The sequence below is a fragment of the Haliotis rufescens genome, unplaced genomic scaffold, assembly GCF_023055435.1.
Source record: "Haliotis rufescens isolate VD_foot unplaced genomic scaffold, xgHalRufe1.0.p SCAF_19, whole genome shotgun sequence".
NCBI lineage: Eukaryota > Metazoa > Mollusca > Gastropoda > Lepetellida > Haliotidae > Haliotis > Haliotis rufescens.
This window is the reverse complement of record NW_025963879.1, coordinates 5,816,577-5,836,729: the sequence shown is the minus strand read 5'-3', so window position 1 is coordinate 5,836,729 and position 20,153 is coordinate 5,816,577. Positions and strand designations below refer to the sequence as shown.

General features: G+C 37.4%; 2 protein-coding genes across 7 annotated transcripts in view; one reads left to right on the top strand and one right to left on the bottom strand.

Annotated features, from left to right (window-relative positions):
* Positions 1 to 977: 977 nt before the first annotated feature.
* Positions 978 to 12,543, bottom strand: LOC124148418. Of its 5 annotated transcripts, none has more exons than XR_007221938.1 (3): positions 12,084 to 12,543; positions 10,466 to 11,723; positions 978 to 5,295 (listed from the first exon to the last, which is right to left on the bottom strand). XR_007221938.1 is itself a non-coding variant. In XM_046519500.2 (3 exons), the coding sequence occupies exons 1-3, from the start codon at positions 12,405 to 12,407 to the stop codon at positions 5,281 to 5,283; spliced, it is 1,143 nt and encodes a 380-aa protein (XP_046375456.1). In that variant the 5' UTR covers positions 12,408 to 12,542; the 3' UTR covers positions 978 to 5,280. The 5 variants fall into 5 exon arrangements, 3 of the variants coding, with proteins under 3 accessions (XP_046375456.1, XP_046375458.1, XP_046375455.2); XM_046519500.2 differs by having other exon boundaries at positions 10,920 to 11,723; positions 12,084 to 12,542; XM_046519502.2 differs by lacking the exon at positions 978 to 5,295 and adding an exon at positions 10,200 to 10,228 and having other exon boundaries at positions 10,920 to 11,723.
* A 55-nt stretch (positions 12,544 to 12,598) lies between these two features.
* LOC124148419 (uncharacterized protein C20orf96-like) overlaps positions 12,599 to 20,153 on the top strand; it is a 161,186-nt gene continuing 153,631 nt past the window's right edge. The window contains exon 1 of one of the 2 annotated variants that reach the window (XM_046519503.2): positions 12,599 to 12,761. The gene's annotated coding sequence lies outside the window, so the exon portion shown is untranslated. Of the gene's footprint in view, positions 12,762 to 12,855; positions 12,977 to 20,153 lie in introns of those variants that run through there. The other variant, XM_046519504.2, reaches the window with a different exon arrangement.

Genomic DNA, 20,153 nt, shown 5'->3' with positions numbered 1-20,153 from the left:
CATAAATTTTTCAACTAGACATATCATTTCGAAGCCTTTTATGTAATCTAAAAAGTCTAAATCATCTATTTGTGAAAGAAACCCTTCAAAAGTCCATGTGACTATTTTGAAGTTTGATATGGAAATGGAATGTTCTACACCTGATAATTCAGAAGTGATGGTAGGGGCCGGGCCGTATTCCTACTGTCCACGGTAGCACTGTGCTCGGAATTGCTGTTGGGGACGGAGTCGTCAGCTCTGGGAGGTTGGGCATTCCGGGAAACAGGCGCAGTAATGGTTGATTTAGCATCTACATAATCCTTCAAATTTCGAAGGTCTCATCAGCTTCTTCAGACACGCCATAAAATACTACATTCTCCCGACGACTGAAGGCCTCTAACCTGTCGATATCAGAGTCTTGACTAGATACCTTGTCTTCAAGTTGTATCAAGTTGTTTATATCACTGTAGATAGTCTCCTGTTCAAGTCCAACCCTTTCTACCTCTGAGCGCACTTCTGAAAGTGAGTTTTCAAGTGATGAACACTTACGGCTAAGGTCGGTTAGTTGTGATTTAATTACACTCATCTCGGTAAACAGAAACTGTCGGAAATCCGTATATCTGCGAGGATATCTGATTTAATCTCAGTCTTTACATTGTTCAAATCTTCCATAGTAACAGGCACTGGGTTGATCTCAACATCACCAGAAAGTAGTATATGGATTCTCGTTACATATCCTGCTATGCAAAGACCGTCACAGTTGAGTAATGAAATCGCAAAACATGGCCGACATGCATGACTTGTCACAGGGATAACCACAGTGACGACAAATACACATTCGTGTTCATGTGGTTAATAACGATGGAGATCCTCAACGGCGTTAAAGAGAACTTGTGTGTCAGCTAGCAGAATTGACGACAACGTGAGGTGGTATGTAAGTGTAACCGGGGTTGTGGTTGTGATCCGGCTCGGGCCGTTGGGAAACACAGACACAGGCAGATGATGATAATGTGTTTATTACAATGGGGGTGGCTGCTGTTGAACTATCTGAAGAAAAGAAAATATCCTTCCTCCTCAACAGCAGCACATGAAGTCATATATTTGCAAATTTACAGGTATTATTTATCTTAAATATATCAGTACAAAAGCCCTTTTAAAACTATTATGAAACTTTAATGTTTAATTACTACTATCAGACTTTAGGACACTTGAAATGCACATGGGCCAAAATGGACCATGTGGTTAATTATTTTACAAACAAGTTTTATACTATTAATTATCCATTTACTAATTTAAAATTACTTTAAATGATATTATATATGTTATTCAATTTAACTCAGCACCCTAATATAGATATTAATTTCTGACAGAAGCAGATGAAAACAGATTGAAAAAAGACCATTCCATACCTGAAGAAAAGAAAATATCCTTCCTCCTCAACAGCAGCACACGAAGTGAGGAGGAAGTCAGGTATCGAAGGAAGCTACCTGTAGAGGACCAGGGTGGCCAATCAGAAGACAGATTGCATTAAGCATCAAAGGAAGTGCTTAATGCAAGATATAAATAGACTGAGGGAAACCCTACAGGTGTGAAAAAATGTCTAAAGATAGACAGAAGGTTGAAGGGGAAGATCTGATGAGAGATTCCCAGAGACTGAAAATGAGGGTGTTGAGTTGTTTAAAGAGTTATATACATGTACTGACATTCAACTGTAGACAAGACAATCATTGAACATATAGATGATGATGTATGAATAATGATGTAACTAGGAAGAATATGATAAAGGAACCCTGCTACATAAGCAAGACCATACCGACTGATTGATACACGCAGCGGTGTATCAGAAAACAACGTGTGAGGTGTGTACTCAGCGTCAATGGCGATATGTCTCACCTGTCGTGTCCCTGTCGGGTGAGTTCTGGAACGGTACATTGGGTCTCTACTGTTAAGAAAACTATTAATGAATTTGGTTTTGGCTTTTTATGGCAAAGACAGAAGGAACAATACTCTGAAAGACTAACAGATGTGTATATACAGCAACGGTACTATTATTATCACCAAAATGTAAATATTATGTGATGTTTAAAATTCAATTTAAAACCGAAGAATATCTTTTGAAACCTCTTTTGCCTTAAAATAGAATATACTTTTCTCGAATAATATGCTCATCGCATACTCTTAACATTGAACAAGGGAGATACACAAGTATATTAAAAGAACATATTGAGTTTGCAAATTGTGCAATAAGCAGGAAGTAGAAGATGAGTACCATCATTTCTTTGTGTGTCCAGTACATGATCATTTGCGTATTGAATATGTATCGCAAGATATGTACCAGCCACCAAACATTTTTAAGTTTACAGTACTAATGTCTTCTGAAAATATTAACGTGTTAAAAAGCGTGTGACATCAAATGAATTTCATGCAATCAATTATCGAAAATGTATGATAAAGGATTTATTAATACTACTACACTATCCATGTAATCTGTACTACAGGCCCCAATAAATAAAGATTGAAAACCAAACATAGTATGTTGTAGCACAGGACAACAATACATACAACATTAGGTACAATGACTGAAAAAGCCAAATTTGTATTATTATGCACAATTGCAACTTAATATACTGAACCGCAAAAGAAACGTCACGCCTTTTTGCATAAAAAGTTGTCATTTAAATATCTGGGTATTTTTTATTAAAGTTTCTAAAATTTAACCTAACCTTGTCCGGAAAATGAAATTTGATGATTAAAAAACAAAGCAGATAACAATAAAGCCGATCGCCCAAACGCGGCCGTGGTAACCCGATGCACGTGAGCTCCGTGAAAATTGAAATGCCCATGCGTTCCCCCTTTTCTTGTCCTATAAAGATCCACCCAGATCTGAGAACATTCATTCGTTATTGAATTGCTGCCACATGCCAAGATTGACAAGAAATCAGCGACACCAAGCCCTTGGACGATTGCAAGCTGGACAAACCGCCCGGCAAGTAGCCAATGCATTTCAAGTCCACGTAAGGACCAAATACAGGCCCCAGCAATGGTACCAGACCACCAGCACTACAGATGACCGACCACGTTGTGGAAGACCAAGATTCACCACCCAGATTGTGCGACAGCATCTTCAAGATCGCTTTGTTACTGCTGCGGAAACTGCACGACAGACCATGGGTACACACCAGCGACACGTTAGTGCAGACACAGTGCATCGACGATTGACGAGCAGACACAGGCCACACCGAGGACCCATTCTGACACCACGTCATCGCCGGGATCGTCTTCAGTGGGCAACACAGCACCAGCATTGGCGCCACCAGCAGTGGAGAAGAGTCCTCTTCTCAGACGAGAACCGTTACTGTATCTCAACAGAATAGGGCAGAGAAAGAGTCTGGCGACGCTGTGGGGAACGTTATTCGGATGCTTGTGTTGTTGAGGGAGACTAGTGGGGTGGTCCGTGGATCATGGTGTAGGGTGGAATTGGTCTTGCACAGAGGGTCGGCGCTGTGGTCTACCAGAACATTGGTCCAGGGAAGGCAATGGTGTCACAGCAGCTCGGTACATTGATCAAGTCTTGAGGCCACACGCCATACCTCATTTGGCACGTCGCCGCAACCACAAGTTTCAGCATGATAACACCCATGCCCACACTGCGAAAGCAACAAGAGACTTTCTCCAGCAGAATGGCATCAAAACTATGCAGTGGCCTACCGTCAGTCCCGATTTATATCATATATCTATCCATGGTGACATTTCTTTTGCGGTTCAGTATAGAAAAAAAAACACATTCACTTAAACCACCCTTATAGGGGACAATACTCTATTTTCTAGTCAGTGTTCAGTCGACGGACATTGGTATCCGCCACTTTAATACGGCGCCCTTTTTTATTCGCATATTTGAAGAATCTGATTGTGAAAGACACATATGATACTATATATGAAGACTTGGTTGCATAGGTCCATTGTGCTTAATTTCGATGATCCTGTGGCTGGAATTGTGGAATAACATCCCCAATATATTCCAGGGGAATCTAGGATTGATCCAAATATCATTGATGAAAGAGCCAACCCCCCTTTGGTACGCTGGATGTCGAGCCTTCTCTGGGTACCATAAAACGTTTATCTGGAACGCGGACGCCAATATTTTAATTTTGACATTTATTTTTCGGATAGCACACACACACACGCACGCACGCACTCGCGGCGTCGAAGTTTGAAAGAATAAAAAAGATCGGTTGCATCTGCCCTACAGGTACCGACTTAAATGTTCAAACAAATAATGTAGGGATATGAAAATGATTTGCTTGTTCCCTCATTTTGTCTTCATTAGCACATAATTACAAATCACAAAACAGTCAAAACCCAAAGCAATTCATATCCCTGCATTTCAGCGGTGTAATGTCATTTTGTGTGGCTTTGTTCTTGATAGTGAGGTTGTCAACCCACTTGGTTCAGACAAAAGGAAACATAAACTTCTTGGTCTGTATTTCACTCTCGCCAATTTTGAACTGTACCTAAGATCCAGTATTGACCATATGCAGTTGGTTCTATTGTGCACAGTCGGTACCTGTACTTACAATGTCCTTTAACCATTAGATTTATTTATTATTTATTATTTGTCTGTTTTATTTGCAGTATTTTGTGCACCGAATTCGATAGATCAAATGTCCCCTCAATCAATACAAGTCAAGATACACCACAACTTCCAGGAACAAGTTTCTGTAGCTCATCAACATTTTCAGTTCACAAAAGTCTAAACATATTGTCACAATCACCATCAAGATGTCAAGCAATTTCATCCCGTTCCACGTTTGTAAGTCTTACAATTAGTTACAGCACTCAGTCCACCAAGTAGTGCATCATCCTCAACTGGCTCATCACCATCCCCAAGTCCGATCCTTATTGAAGTCGGAAATAGAGCTCCAAACTAAATTTCATATACAATGGGAACGTCTACCCAGGGATATTTCAGCATGTTTAAGGAACACTCAGCGTTTAACGGGACGTATTAGACTGCGCGTTGTCAGAGATGTTGTGGATCAAGTCGCTGAAGTTATCCACCGTCCAACAAAGAAACAGTTTGGTGCCATTGATGAGAGTGTTGTGTACATGTATCCTAAAAGCCTCCGAGATAAGATGAAGAATGTTGTTGTTGGGACAGGGTATGACTCACTTGGGATGCAGTTTGTCAACCGAAATGACAATTTAAACAGCAGACCAGTAAAAGGAACTCGTCAGGTTCAGACACGGATCAATGTGAAGGAAGTTCAACTGAGAATTCTCCAAAGAATGCATATGGGTGTGTTAACTGGTCACCTCCTGAAACAGATATGAAATCTGCTGAAATAGCTAGAGAGGATCTAAAACTAATGCACAACGAGGACCCTGGGAGTTGGTCATGGGATATACCATTGAGGGACATCTAAAATCGTATAATCTGCAGAGAGTGACCTGTCATTGAGTTAATGGACACGTGTCCCTTTCTACTTGAAGTTAGAGGCATGTTTGTTCATGTTAATGGACTTTTGGGGGTTAATGTGAAGGATGCCAAATACAATGCCTTTTGGGATAAAACTCCCCGTTTAAAGTGTCTCTTCCCCGGAGTGCATCACATTCAACTTATCATCTACAGAGGACAGAGCAGAAGCCTTGTTTCAAGAAGCTGACCGTTAGAGCAAGATGAACTATGTGGAAGACTGATTAACCTCTGTGATTGTGTGTGCGGGGGACACTACTGGGGTGTTGAAGAAGTATATGATGTAAGTTTCTTTGCTTATAAACATTTAGCTCACTAAATATCTTTCTGAACATCATGCAAGTTTCTACTTAGGTCGAATATGCAACATGACAATGGTATGTTTAGATTTGAAAATGGCATTTGAATTAAGAGTTTATCTGAGGATAAAATACAATTTTAAAAAACCCAATCCAAATAAAATTGACCTTTGCATCTAAAAATTGAAAAACAATTGAATTGTCAAAAATACCCCCATTACATAGCTAATTACATGTAGTATTGAAATCATGTTTTATTACCATCACATGATAAATCAGCCACACTCACCTCAATTATAAGTATAAGAGTTCACTGCATATACATTTCTGTAATGTAGCTGGTGCTGGTGGGCAACAGCCTGTGCTAAACCCGTTGAGTCAACTATGAACTCAACTAGCCCCAACTTTTCTTTAGGCATATTTTCAATGCATCTTAGTTTTTAGGCTGAACTTATTGAATGCACAAATATTGACTATACCAAGGCTTTGGACCAGTTACCAACTCCAACAATGTCTCATTTCAGATGTCAATCGAACAAGTTTTCATTCAAAGACAATGGGGTGCAACATAATACATAAAGTACTTATATTTGTAAATAATTAACTTGGTACAAAACATGCAAAATGGACATACTGATATAAAACAATGCCAAGATATTGTAGGCATGATGATGTATGGTTATGACTGACATATTGTATTTTACTGCAGGACACAACGACCAAGAAGGACACAGAGAAGGCTTGCCAGAAGGCTTATTCACATCTTGCAGTTTAGGGTAAACCTGTATTGTGATTAAGTGGACAATAATTGTAAAACAGTAGCTGTGGATGTTTCTAATGTATGATGAAATCAATTTACTTCGACATGTTAGGTAATGACTTGTTTTTTAAAGAAAATGTATCTCCAAAGTGTGTGCAGTGAGTTGCAAGGTCTAAATTAACCAAGCATATAAAACAACAACATCCAGTATCTATATTTCGTTTCTTTAGTTGAAGAAATATGTTGAAAATAAATATGTTTTTTATTAATTGAAGAATAATCCAATCTGTGTGTTGTTTTCAGGTCCAACTATTCTTGGTGGTACAAGCTACTCCCTCATCCTGGATCGGATTGTTGTGACTGGTCGGATATCTAGTTTTGGCCTAGCTGTCACTGTGTTGTTTGCTTCCTACCATGTCTTGAACATAGAGTACCCAGCCAAAGCAGGACCAGTACTGGAGTTCATTTAGAGGTAGGGTCAGCGGTCAACACCATGAGGTTGTAGGTGTCGACATTAAACATGAAAGTCAAAGGGTCCTAGCATAGCACTAATAGTGAAAGGTAAAGGTTTAGGGGGAGCCAAGATACAAATATCTTGGACCCACCTTAACTTCAAACACAAGGCTACCTTAAGCTAGTCAGCTACTCGTTTGCTGAAATAGATTTGTTGGAAAACAATGACAATTTAATTTTCAGTTAATGATAGTTTTGTGATGGCTTTGTACAACTTGTTTTGATGAACCCATTAAGTCAATACATGTTTGATACACTGGGGTCGTGGAGTTTCTGTCATAGAATCACTGCTTTGGCTCGTCTATGATATAACTGGAATGTTGATGAGTGCGGTGGATTAAACAGTAATTATTCACTCATTCTAAAATGTTCGTGAATAAACAATAAAACCATTTTGTTCAAGAATAACCTGGTAAGTATAATTTTTCAAAATATTTTAAATTTCCAGGTGCTTTATGGAATTAACCCAGACCGAGGTTGCAAAACAAAACGGAAGAAGCTCACATCAGGTGTCAGTGCAGAAGTCTTGAAGCTGCGAAATGATCTGTCACAGTATCAATGGATGCCATAGAACTTCCGAAAGTGTGATGTCAGATGTTTGACAACACTGGTGAAGCTTGTCAAGGGTAGTGATTTGTATTTACCTCCTTAAGGAAAGGATGTATTTTAAATTAAAAAATAATTTTCAGAGATAAAGTTCCAGTTGTTTCCAATTTTAAAAGTTTTAATAATCTATTTTGAATTTCCCTTTATATTAGTATTATCGCCTGCTTATACATTACAAACAAAATGAAAGATTGTTTATCACGTGTCAAACATCAAGGTGACATAAACACCTGAAACTGTATTGTGAGTGAAGCAATGTTCTGAAAATGTTGCATTCTATGCATCTACACGACAGGAAGATAACTGTATGCTTATCAGAGTTCAGTTAAGAAAGTGTCCGTTGAAATTAGTTGAAAATCATATCATATTGTCCAGAAGAATGTTGTTGTCATGACAGTTGACATGTAATTCATAATTTTAAGTGAGGAATATACCTGGAGAGGTTTGTTGGTGAGTAGACTATTAAAGATGAAGATGAGCCTTAAGCTTATATCTCTGGAGGCATAGGTGGGTCAGCTGACAGGGGCACTGATCTAACGCAATTCCCCGGGACTGGTTGTTGCCTTTGTTATTGTTTTTTCCCAGTGAGTACCCGGATGTATAGCAGAAATCTAGACTAGTTCGCGACCTCTGCTGCGCCATTCGTAAGCGCATTAATCACTTGTATGGGTAGTAATAAGGGCGTATGGTCACATTGATCAACAAAATGAAATACAGTTTTCGAGATAATAAGGAAATGTAGGTATATTTGTGGGTAGCATCGGTAATGGTGACGTAGTTTTGATAAGTCACTTGCTTGGTAATTTTGCGATTTTCGTTTACACTATTTTGACTTGCAACACAAAGTTTCACCTGAGCATTGGTTTTTGATAGTGTGTATATTTTTGTCAAAATGTGTAACATTTTCAAATTTATTAAACGCCTAAATATTCAGTTATTTTACAAAGTGACTGAAAAACATTTCCATCTGTATTATTATGATAACGAATTCCAAACATTTTGATGTTTAATGTCATCACCAAGAGACTGAAAATGTTACGTTGAAAAGTACATTTCTATGTTGTTTGGCTTCTAATCCTACATAATAATCAGTTTTTATGTTTGTAGGCCCTTTTAATCGTCTTAATCAATCTGGACAGATTTTTTAGTCAAAATTACTGAAATATTTACACATTTTATAAATTGCCTGAGAGAATCACGTTTTACAAATTGACGGTAATATATACACGCTTACAAAGGAAAAGGCCTGTGAAAACAACGTCTATCGCGCATTGAAGAATTTCCCAACCAAGACGTACGTAGAGAAACAAGGACGAATCGGTTCAATGTTACAGCAAATGAAGGAAAACAAAATGCAAATACCATAATTACAACCTACCAAATATATGCGTATAAATTTTAGGCAGCTTCCTTGTTCGAGGAATGTATCCATGAATATCCACACAAAGGAACAATATCCCACTCGTCTGCAGCTGTACAAAAAAAAAACTTATTCGATGTCACGTGTCTCTGTAACAATCACATATTTTAAAAAATATATATCGTTTGGGGATATTTTAACCCGTGTCCGTTTCTCAACTGATCACTTGGATTGTTTCAGGTGTTTCACATAGGTGTCAAGTCTCAAGGGTCAGCTGAGAAAGCCCACGTGACAACTATTTTCATAACGTCCACAGTTCCTAAAAAATCCATTGAGTGATAGATAACAATGATCAATCAATCAACGTATTATCAGTTAACCCTTTGAACAAAGTATGTTGTTTTTCATCGGCACTTCACGCCATGATATGGTGTATTCCCTTTGTTTTAGTAAACCTAGACATGTAAACACTCACTTTTGACATATCCACTGTGCAAAATTACAGGGATTAATCAATCAACGTATTTGCTGTTAATCCTTTGATGACTAGGAACGATCCGTTGATTTACAAAAAAAGTAAATCAACTGATCATTCACCTCTTGCTGGTCTGCCACGTGCATATTACATAACACACATTTCACCTCACTTCAAACCTGGATTTAGATTGAATAATTACCCCAGACACAATAAATGCCAAATGGGAACCTTTGTCAGGTAATCTAAGTGGTGCTACCACTAATTGTACCTGTAATAAATTCATTAACTGAGCATCAAGTGAATGACGACAAATACACAAGTGTAGGGGTTATACGAGAAAACGTGGATGACAACAAGGGAGTAGATATCGTATTATCGACGCAATCCGAAATCCGAAAATGCTTTCACTGCATGGATACTTTTTTTTAGTATTAAACTATAACCATCTGGGGTATTTCCAAATGACGACATCCGATGAGCTCCGCCGTTCTTTTTGTCTGTTTGTTGAAGGTTGAAGAAATTAATTAACATGCGCCCTTTGTCGAAATCTTTATAGATCCCGGTTAACTAATCAGTGTTTATGCAAAAATGCGTAAAACAAATATTGCCTCCAGCCACCAAGTTTATTTAGCTGTCCTTGCAGACGGTAGCCCAGTCTCTGGTCACGCTCAGTTGCGTTGCGTATCATCCGGGTACTCACGGGGGAAAAACAATAACAAAGCCAACAACCAGTCCGGGGAATTCCGTTAGATCAGTGCCCCTTTAAAAAATGAAGTACTACACATTTTAAGTTTGTTGGTTAAAGCCATATAATTCGCATGATCTGTTTCTATAAAGAAATAAGAAAAAACTATTTCATTATTACTGTTGTGTTTTCAATATTTACTCATGGCGCTCTTGGACAACACGCACGCACGCACGCACGCACACACGCACGCACACTTTCTCATTCTTCCCTTATCGTTTTTATCTATTCAAGAAATTATTTACATGGTACCGTTCAAGAAGTGTCGTGCAACAATCTCTGGTAGAATAACAGATGTGAAGAACTGCATCGCCTGATCAGCTACTGGTTACCAGAAGGCCACACAAGGTGTGATTCTCTCCATAAAAATATCATCATTTGTCCAAACAACAAAGTCACAATAATCATGATTTGTTACAAATAGTTGTGTTTGCACCTGGTAATAGTACTGACTGTCCCTTTTCAGTTGCAGTGACCCATTAACTTCCTCTAAGTATACTATATTGTTATCAATTAAGTCATCCTTTGCACAGTAAGGACATTTAATCTCAAGGCAGCCCCTTCCACAACAGCTACAGTCAACAATACCATCAGGAGTCGCACCAAGATGTGGATACTCACAGCTAAGGAATAAACCACATTCCTCAACACTGAAGTTATGGTGATGCTCACAAGATAATTTCTCATAGGCATCCCTTGCTGTTACCTCATGGCTGCATCCCCATCTTGTAGCTGGATTAGAAAACTTGACCTCAGTCGGGTAACAGATATGGCGAAGTAAACTCCTAGAAGTGTCCAACAATGATGTACGACTTGCGCTCTTCATCTTTGATGCCGTTATACGTCCAGCCCTGAACTGAAACCAAAGTGGGGAACCTGCTTGGTTCTTTGTTGCTGCTTCAACTGCTGTAACCTCCTCTTCTGTGATGCTCAGCTGATCTAAAACATTCTGACAGTGTTCTAAAACTTCATCATATGGGATGCCAACCAGACTTTCATCAAACAGCTCAGGAATCACTTGTGGAAATTGTGGTTGTAGTGGTACAGGTACATATTGATCACTATAATCACTATGAACTGCTAGACAAGATGGTCTGTCTGCATTAATAGTATGAAGAAAGGTGTCAAAATTCTGTGTAGATGCAGGTCCTAACTTATGGGTAAGTTTAGCACTCGATGAACTTGAACATGTAGCAGATGAATCATCAATTAATAAGTCAAGTTTCTTCTTCAATGTCTTTGAAGAGGTAAAATCAATGTCTCTTAAAGATGCATATTCAACCTTTTTCATCAAAGCTGGAAGTTTCCAGTAGGCTGGTTCCTGTGTTACGGTGGTACTTTCCCTTAGTCTAACAATAGCTTCAACAGCAAACATCACACTTGCTACATGTGTGCACGATTCTCCCAAACCTGCCATACAATTGCAGTGGGCTGACAAAACTTTGCCCGTGTCATCAGTGATGAACCAGGGGTGCAATGGAGCTTCATTCAAGCGCTGGGAATGCATTACCTGTAAACATACAGTGGAGGAGTTAATTTTATTTCAGATATAAAATTTACATTTAAAAAGTGAATGAAAATGATAGTATTCTCAATTCTAATACTTCATAATAATGGACTGAGCATTTAGACGTTTCATGAAAGGATTGTGAAGGTAATTTGCATGTGTATAATTTCAATGACTTGCTGAAGACATTTTGGATTCTGTCTGAAATATTATCTCCAGCTGTTATTTAATTTGTCTAACCGCTTTATAATATCCACGTAACCCACCCGAATGTTATCACTACGTAAACACATATTTATGTATTGGCTTGGCTCTTGTACAGTAGCAGTTGTATAGGATGTAGGTAAGCTGTTGTTTACTTACTTTTGACTTCACAACGTGAATGGCCTTTCCATCTTCGACGGACAAATGCACATACGAGACAATGTCTCGTACCCAACCACATACAAATCTATCATATGCTTCCAAGCTCCTGTAGTTTCTGATGTCTGATAAACTACAAAAAGGACTGGGACTGAATACCAGATAGTTGACGATGTCGATGTAGTTAGTTGCCGGCAAATGCTTGTGGTCGTCACTCCATTTCGATTTCGGAATCCTGTACGGATCTTCTTTGTCGATCACACCAGTCTTCTCGTGATATCTTATACGAGATACTTTGTCCAATAAATTAGCGTAGTTATCCATTACAGACGATTGCGAGATGACAAATAGGAGCAGATAGACGCCGACAATTGCAGAGCGAGTGTGCTGCTAATGACGCTATATTGTTGCTAGGGACGCGAATACAACCAACATGGCGGCGCGCACGGCATGACGGGATAACTCTGAAAACCCTCTATTACATTTTAGTAACGCAGTTACTTCCCTTGACTTGTATCTATGGTAACGCAAAGCGCCATGATAAACTAGTTCCACTGTTGGTACACGAAGCAAGATTAGCGCTTTTACTAGATTAGGTAGACAGAAGCCCAGTCTAGCGATGTCTGTCTCAGTGCCAAAACGAAGGATTTGATTCAAGTCTTTGCCGGTATTCTTGTGGTAAAGTATATTTACTTATGTTATTGATTGGTAAATAATTAAATAGTTCATACAATAGTGCTAACCTCTAGTTACTAACGTAACAATTTAACATCGGACCTCCCTGTTATGTCGGAAATTAGATCCAGTTGGCCTAACTGTATGTGTTATGCTGGGACACGGGTCGGGGGGTGCTGAGTAGGACCCGGGTACCCACAGGACTACCCGGACCCGTGGTGAGTTACGTGATACATTTTTTAATGACAAAAATTATCTAAAACTCTATGGTTACACTATGAGTCACTAATGTTCCCATTTCTTTCTGACAATGCACCCATTCCTTCCGACTTTTATGTGTTTGAATAAAGATAAAACTTCATGCAGTAAACCACTAAAGTAGGTCACTATTAAATTGCATTTGGTTACCCCCCTTGGTGCCACGGGATTACGAATATATTTGGTCCCGTGAAAATGCCCCTTTTTGAATGCGAATTAAGATGTCAAACACTGAGTGCGCAAAATCAAAAGTATAACCATCATCACCCTATCATCTCAGCTTCAACATCTTGGAACTCATATTTTATACAGTGCTATGGATTGTGATATATGGTGAGATTAGTAAAGTGGGTACCTTTTTTCTGCCATATGTTGAACCGCGGACCTATAAATCCAAGTCCGTGGTTGAACTTCACATGAATTTGCCAGCAATTTTTTTATTATGCACCCATATTACATACACCAAACTATTGTAATATCAGACAGCCAATTTAAAAAAGAGATTGATCAGAGTGGTCAGAAAGATTTACTTTTCCCCCACTGTACAGCTATTGGCGTAAGACTACTAACATTTACAGTTTAGTCCTCAACGGAAGTTTTTTGTTCAAGTATTGCATATTTTTATCGCGTCATGGCGGTTTAGCAAAACGACAGATGCTGATTTACAGAAAATATTCAAATCTTACATACAGAATCATAGCTATGATCGTTAATATTTAGGTGGTATAGTGTATATTTATGGGCAGGAAGTTAATGATCAAAACGTAAACATTGAATGGCCAAGCATGAAGTGATCGACAGGGCATGTTTGCATAATATCTGTGCTGCGATTTCTTGTTTATAAGTTTTCCTACATGCTCGCCCGTTTCGACAAATAACTGCTGTTTTTTTAATATGAAATGACGAGGAGTCATGTGTGATTGCTCAAACTACCTGACTGTGTGAATGAATTGCCCTAACCGATTCACATTTTGTCACAAAAGGAGATTTCAAAAGTGTGGCCCCGACATCTAAAGTGGTTTCACATGTGGTAGACCAGCCTCCGAACTACTGAAAACATCAAGATAACTTCTAAAATGATGACAGCAATTTTGTTTGCACCTTGGTTAACCGCTTATGGATACGATGTGCTGTAAAATTGGATTTGGATTTGTCTTTCCTTTCATTGAAACTGTGATAATAGCGCTATGATTGGTTTGCTGAAATAGTATTTTCCATGAGCCTAATGTACATGGTTCATGCTTTCATTGTACAAGATGATTGATAACCAATTGCACAAGCTTTTTATAATCAAATACACATTATAAATCTCCTGAGAAAATGGAATATATTATCGTAACACAACAGCTCGTATTTCCAACATTCTGCCATGGATATTAGATCTTATGAATATTAGATTTACAAGTTATTAACGTATGATAATCTATTGCAAGTTCTCATCTCTTATTTGATATGTTATCTGAAATGTCAGCAATGAGTAAACGCTATATTTTTTTTTCTTTCAATGACATTACAATCTGCAATTTGATTTGTGTAGGCTTATAGACCATTGGTGATTTCGAAGCTGTGAATTTGTCGTCTGGACAGGTGTGCGTGATTTGACCTTGGATGACGTCACATCAAATAGCTGATCTAGTGTTGTCGTCGTATAAGGGATACACATGTTTTCAGTTTCCACATAATAATATTCTCTTTGACTTTCCAGAAAGTAGATCTTGTACATTACGATTGGGAAGATTTCCATGGCAAACGGCGAGTGAATGAGACTGTTTATCACTTGACTTACACTGTTAGAATATTTGGCGCAGTTTTCTAAATTTGGTATGTTGACATGTGCTCTTCATATCTGTTTGAAGACTTGATATTCCAAGAAAATAATGTGCATATAGTTGAGTAAGGGAATGGAATGTTTTACTGTGAGAAATTTAAGGTGTCAAAATGGATCCAATATTAAACAACCTTTTTAATATTTTAGCTTCATATATCGCATGGTTATATTTATAACATAAACAGTGAAAGTAATTAGATCTACATGCAATATATAAATGATGAAATTCTGAATGACAAAATGTTTTCAGTGTAAATGTGATTAAGTTTTGATGTTTTGAATAGTTTTCATTATGTTATTTTCACTGTTAATTATCTAATTTATCAAATACTTCAATCAGTGACATACATATATAGTAATAATTATTTTGTTTTGTATCCTTAGTAAAAATAGAATTTGTAAAAACAATCGTGTCTGATAGCATAAGGATGCATTCTTATGGTTCTTTTGTCACAATTTTAAATTGTAAATGTTCCCTCCAAGCTGTAGTTTAGCTAGGCCAAAAGACAAAAAGGAAGGACAAAATAACTAAAAAACATTTATATTAAAGACTTTGCTAGTTTGTTTTGAAGTTCAATACCAATAATATATTTTTCCTTTTATGACAAATAATTCTATTACTTTCATTGACCTACGATCTTTATCTATTTCAAACTATTCCTTTTGTAGAATGGGATGAAATGGGAAACTGTACCCGAAATAAACTGTCACATGTCCTTGAATGTACATGTACATACCTAGGTGTAAATACACTTCTAAAGTAATATTTATAAAACAGTATGAAAGAAAAAGTTGTATTTCATGGACTTGCCATACAAGTATATTTTGAGCAAAGGTCTAAATAACCCCATGGATGCCAGAGGGAAATGTATGTTTCTCCTCTTCAACCCTCACTTTGAAGTTAAATATAATTCAACATACCGCTCTAATAAGCGGCGATATTTGCTAATACATTTGTATATTGGCTAGTGAACAATCCCAATTAGCACCCCTTCCAATTGATCAATGTACACAAGACTTATTTATTCATGTATAATACGCACTCATGTGTTATATGCACCCTTAATTATGGGAAATTAAATTCTGGAAAAATATATCTGTTTTATTTAAACATTTCAGGCAGTCAACATAAACCACAAAATTTACGGTCTTACAACTCTGGTCTTTTTCACCAAAATAATATTCAAATAAGAGCACCCTATTTTTAATTTTGAGAGCGCCCTGGGCGCTTATTATGTTGAATACGGTACATCACGCTCACAGATATACTTAACAGTTTTGAATACTGTGGGAGATTCCCTGTTCTGTGATGTCATCAACTGACATTTTAGGCCAAACAAAATTACTGCAAATGACCTCTGAAAATTAGGTATGTCGTAAATGTCCCTACTTTTTACACATTACTAATCACCATTCACAGCATTACTAGTATTTACAGCATGTTTTGAAATCTAAATTTACGGATATATACTCGGAGAAATGAATTTCAAAAATAGCATATTTGCGATGACAGTCTTTTATCAAATTACCAATGATAATTCCGGAGACTGAATTAGGAAGATACACAAAACCTGTAACATGTTTAGTAAATAGACTCTCCAAGTTGTGTACAAACTGTGTATATAATGAATAATGATTCACTATGTAACAATTTAACTGCATTACTAACAAAAATGAATATACCCCGGGGTAGATTCTGGGAGGTCCCAGAGTATACCCCCGGGAGTTGATTCTTGGAAAGGGCGGGTAGATTCTGGGAGCTCCCAGAGTATACCCCCGGGGGTTGATTCTTGGAAAGGGGGGGTAGATTCTGGGAGCTCCCAGAGTATACCCACGGGGGTTGATTCTTGGAAAGGGCGGGTAGATTCTAGAAGGCCCCAGAATCTACCCAGGTATACTTTGAAAGAAGGGTATACTCTCAGACTTTTACATCGGCTATGAAATGCCTGTAACATCACATATATTTCAAACTCAGCTCCGATACATACATCATTGGATTTTAGAATAAAATGACAAATGGTCTTTGTCACCAAAAGTGAAGTAGGTGTGAAAACAAACACTGTGCTCTGAAAACTGCACTTGTTTGAAATGTAAACAAAGCAAAATTCAGATTTTACACAATGTAGCAATTTCTCCTATTTTTAGCTGTCCATTCGTCTGTTCGTTTGCATACATTGGTTCAACATTCTCAGAATATGCATGGGAAGAGAATCGTAGGAAGAATTAGGGAATTAAATATACATTGCAATGATCTGATACATTCAACAGAATGTCAAAGTTTTTGTCCTGCATGACACCATAACAGGCAAAATCACGCACAAAATCAACAACAGTATTTATTGGAATTTCTGACTATTTTCTTTTGGTTTCAATGAAAAGCATAAAAACAAATATCATTACACTTATAGTTAGAATGTTTCTGATTACTTACATGTCACATTTATGTATATACATCCCTGAATCAACAAAAGTCACCTTATAAAATCCTGTGTACTGTTGTCAGTGAACACCATTTTGTAAAAGTTGGTCACTGGTAGTGATGTCATACGTCAACATTGTTGTACATATTTGGTAATTTCTTTGAGGTGAAGGTCCTTGAATGAGAGTACACACAATACTTGTATCCTGCTGTTTACAGCTTCAATTATGATGTAGATTTTGCATATCTGTTATGTTTTTTTTACACAATTAATTTCACTTTGGATACTTATCAATTTTAATATGATGAAGGTAGATATAGGCCACAACATGAACCTTTGATAATTTCCTGTTTGTTTGAACATTATTTATATCAGAAATTGATAAGTTTAAGTGTCCTGTATGATATTTCTATCCTTTAGACAAGTGTTAGAAGGTGAAATGTAAATGTAACTTCAACATGTACCGGAACTTATTTCTTTGGAGCATGATACACATGTAGTCACTATTGTAATTTCATATAAACAGGTTAATGAATAGCTGTTTCATTTTATTTTAATTCTAAAACTAAATATGTAACTTTAACAAAATGGATAATATTTATTGTTAAAATATATGCAGACATTTTTAGAAGAATTGGCTTGGTCTTGGAATTGTTTTTTATGTCGTTTGATAGACAGAATGGTGATGTCTAATGATTTGCCCGGTGTGCATTAGTCACAAATGATTTAGAAATTATTCCTCTCCTTCTGTGTTATATAATCAGTGGGTTCACCCTTTTTTAAATATTGTGATCAAAGAATATAAACTGTTAACTTTATTTCTCCAAGAATTATGAAAAGTATAAATGTATAAACCGTGACATGTAACCCTTATACGATTATCCAGATTATATATATCAAAGGAGCTTTCTTCGCATCTTTTATTGTATAATTCTGAGACGAGATGAAGAGAAAAAGTCACATATTAATGAACAAATAAAATACATGTTCAATTTTGTTAAATTGATTAAATTGATGCCAAACAGGTGTGTCTCTTGTACAAATAGGATACATGGTAAACTATCTAATTGTCTATCAATTCAAACATTATTTACATGGTAAAAGCAGTCATTTTATGTTGTGTCAAAAATTCTTCAAATTCCGTTTTACCCAAAGAAATTTCCCATACCATGACTGAAAATTAAAGGAGATGTATATTAATCAAAATGCCAATGTCATCTTTCTCCGACGTTGTCAAAAACATAAAACCAGCCATGACGTCAAAAAATTGGTTTAATTTTTTTAATAATTCTTTACTTTTGGTGATAAGGCTAGTACTCCATTATTAATGGTGCAACATTGGTCAAATTACGCTTACACAATCAGGAGAATGTTGGAATCTAAGGAATAATTTACAGGTAAGATAGGGTCATCCATTTTGCTATTACTTTTTTTTTTATGAAGTTCGATTTCATCATTTCTTATTGGTTTCAATATCAGAGTCATGAGCACATGAACTGTATATACATTGAACACTACTTTAATCGAAGTAATTCATATTTTCGTAATTTTCTCTTTTTACTTAATCTATACTCACACGCAGAAGAAAAGCAAGTCGAGTATGCAGTAAACATGTTATTTATTTTCAACAGTAAAGACAAGAAATACTAAAAGGGGCAAGATTGACAAAAAATTGACTGAAGACAGTTTAATGGATTAAAAGGCAGATGACAAAATTGTTTTTTTCAAATGTTAAGGGCTTACCGTATATGACCACGGATAAGCCGACCCCGTAGATAAGCCGAGGTGTTAACTTGTCCATTGAAATACGTAAGAAAATGATGACCCGCAGATAAGCCGAACCAGGAAGTGAAAGGCAAAAAACACTGCAAAGTCGGACTGCAAGACATGTACCGGTACTCGCAGATATTCAATAATATAAGATGAAAAACATTGTAATTATATTGAAAGTCATTATTATTTCTAATGAAGATTTAACAAACCAGTCATCCACTTTCATAATGTGGGAAGCTGTATCTCTTGTCTTTTTTTAATCTCATTATGATTGTTTTTTATTGCCATCAACAACTAAGCACCATTTTTTGAATCGGTGTATATAGAATTTTGAACCCGTGAGAAAATGTACCAACAAATGAAAACACAGGTCAAATATTTAGTTTCAAATCATTGTATTTTTTGGTTATTTGTTTTGTGTACAAATAACTAAATTAAAACATATATACATTATCATTTACATCACATCACATCACATCATACCTGGTAAATCCATCAAATTCGGTGTCGCTGTCCTCACCGGCCAGAATTGCCCACGCAGCTACATGCATCTGTCGCATCGTCGTAGTAATCATTGAGGTCATCACATGCCATGACATCTTTCACATCCGTAGAAACCAGGGCGGGGGAGATGAATTCCTCGAACAAAATGTCATCTTCAGAACCGTCCATTGCGTTTGAAATTCCACTTTTCAAAAACGACTTTTGCGCCATGTCTGTGGGGATCTCATCCCAAGACTCCACCACCCACTTTGCAACTTCTGCGAGTGGAGCTCTCCTCATAGCATTCGACTTGGTGAAGGTGTGGTCTCCGTTTAGCATACGCTCGAACCACTTCTCCTGGACGTGGGTCTTGAATGGTTTGTTAAGGCATACGCCAAGGGGCTGGAGAAGGGATGTACATCCGCCTGGGATGACTGCTTGGTGTGTCTTGCTTTCTGTCAATTGCTTCTTTACACTCTGGCACAGGTGAGCTCGAAACATGTCCATACAAGAAGCGACTTGCATCCCCTTGTGCCACCCGGCCTCGACATCCACACATCTGTCACCCATCGGTTAACTTAGTCTTCGTCTATCCATCCTTTGGGGTGTACCGCGACAACAACTCCAGCCAAA

Excerpts from the sequence above, each read along its gene's own strand:
- LOC124148418 (XM_046519499.2), bottom strand. The coding sequence starts at position 12,407 with ATGGATAACTACGCTAATTTATTGGACAAAGTATCTCGTATAAGATAT. Across the intron at positions 11,724-12,083 it reads TTCACGTTGTGAAGTCAAAA|GTAATGCATTCCCAGCGCTT; the intron begins GTAAGTAAACAA and ends GTATGTTTACAG.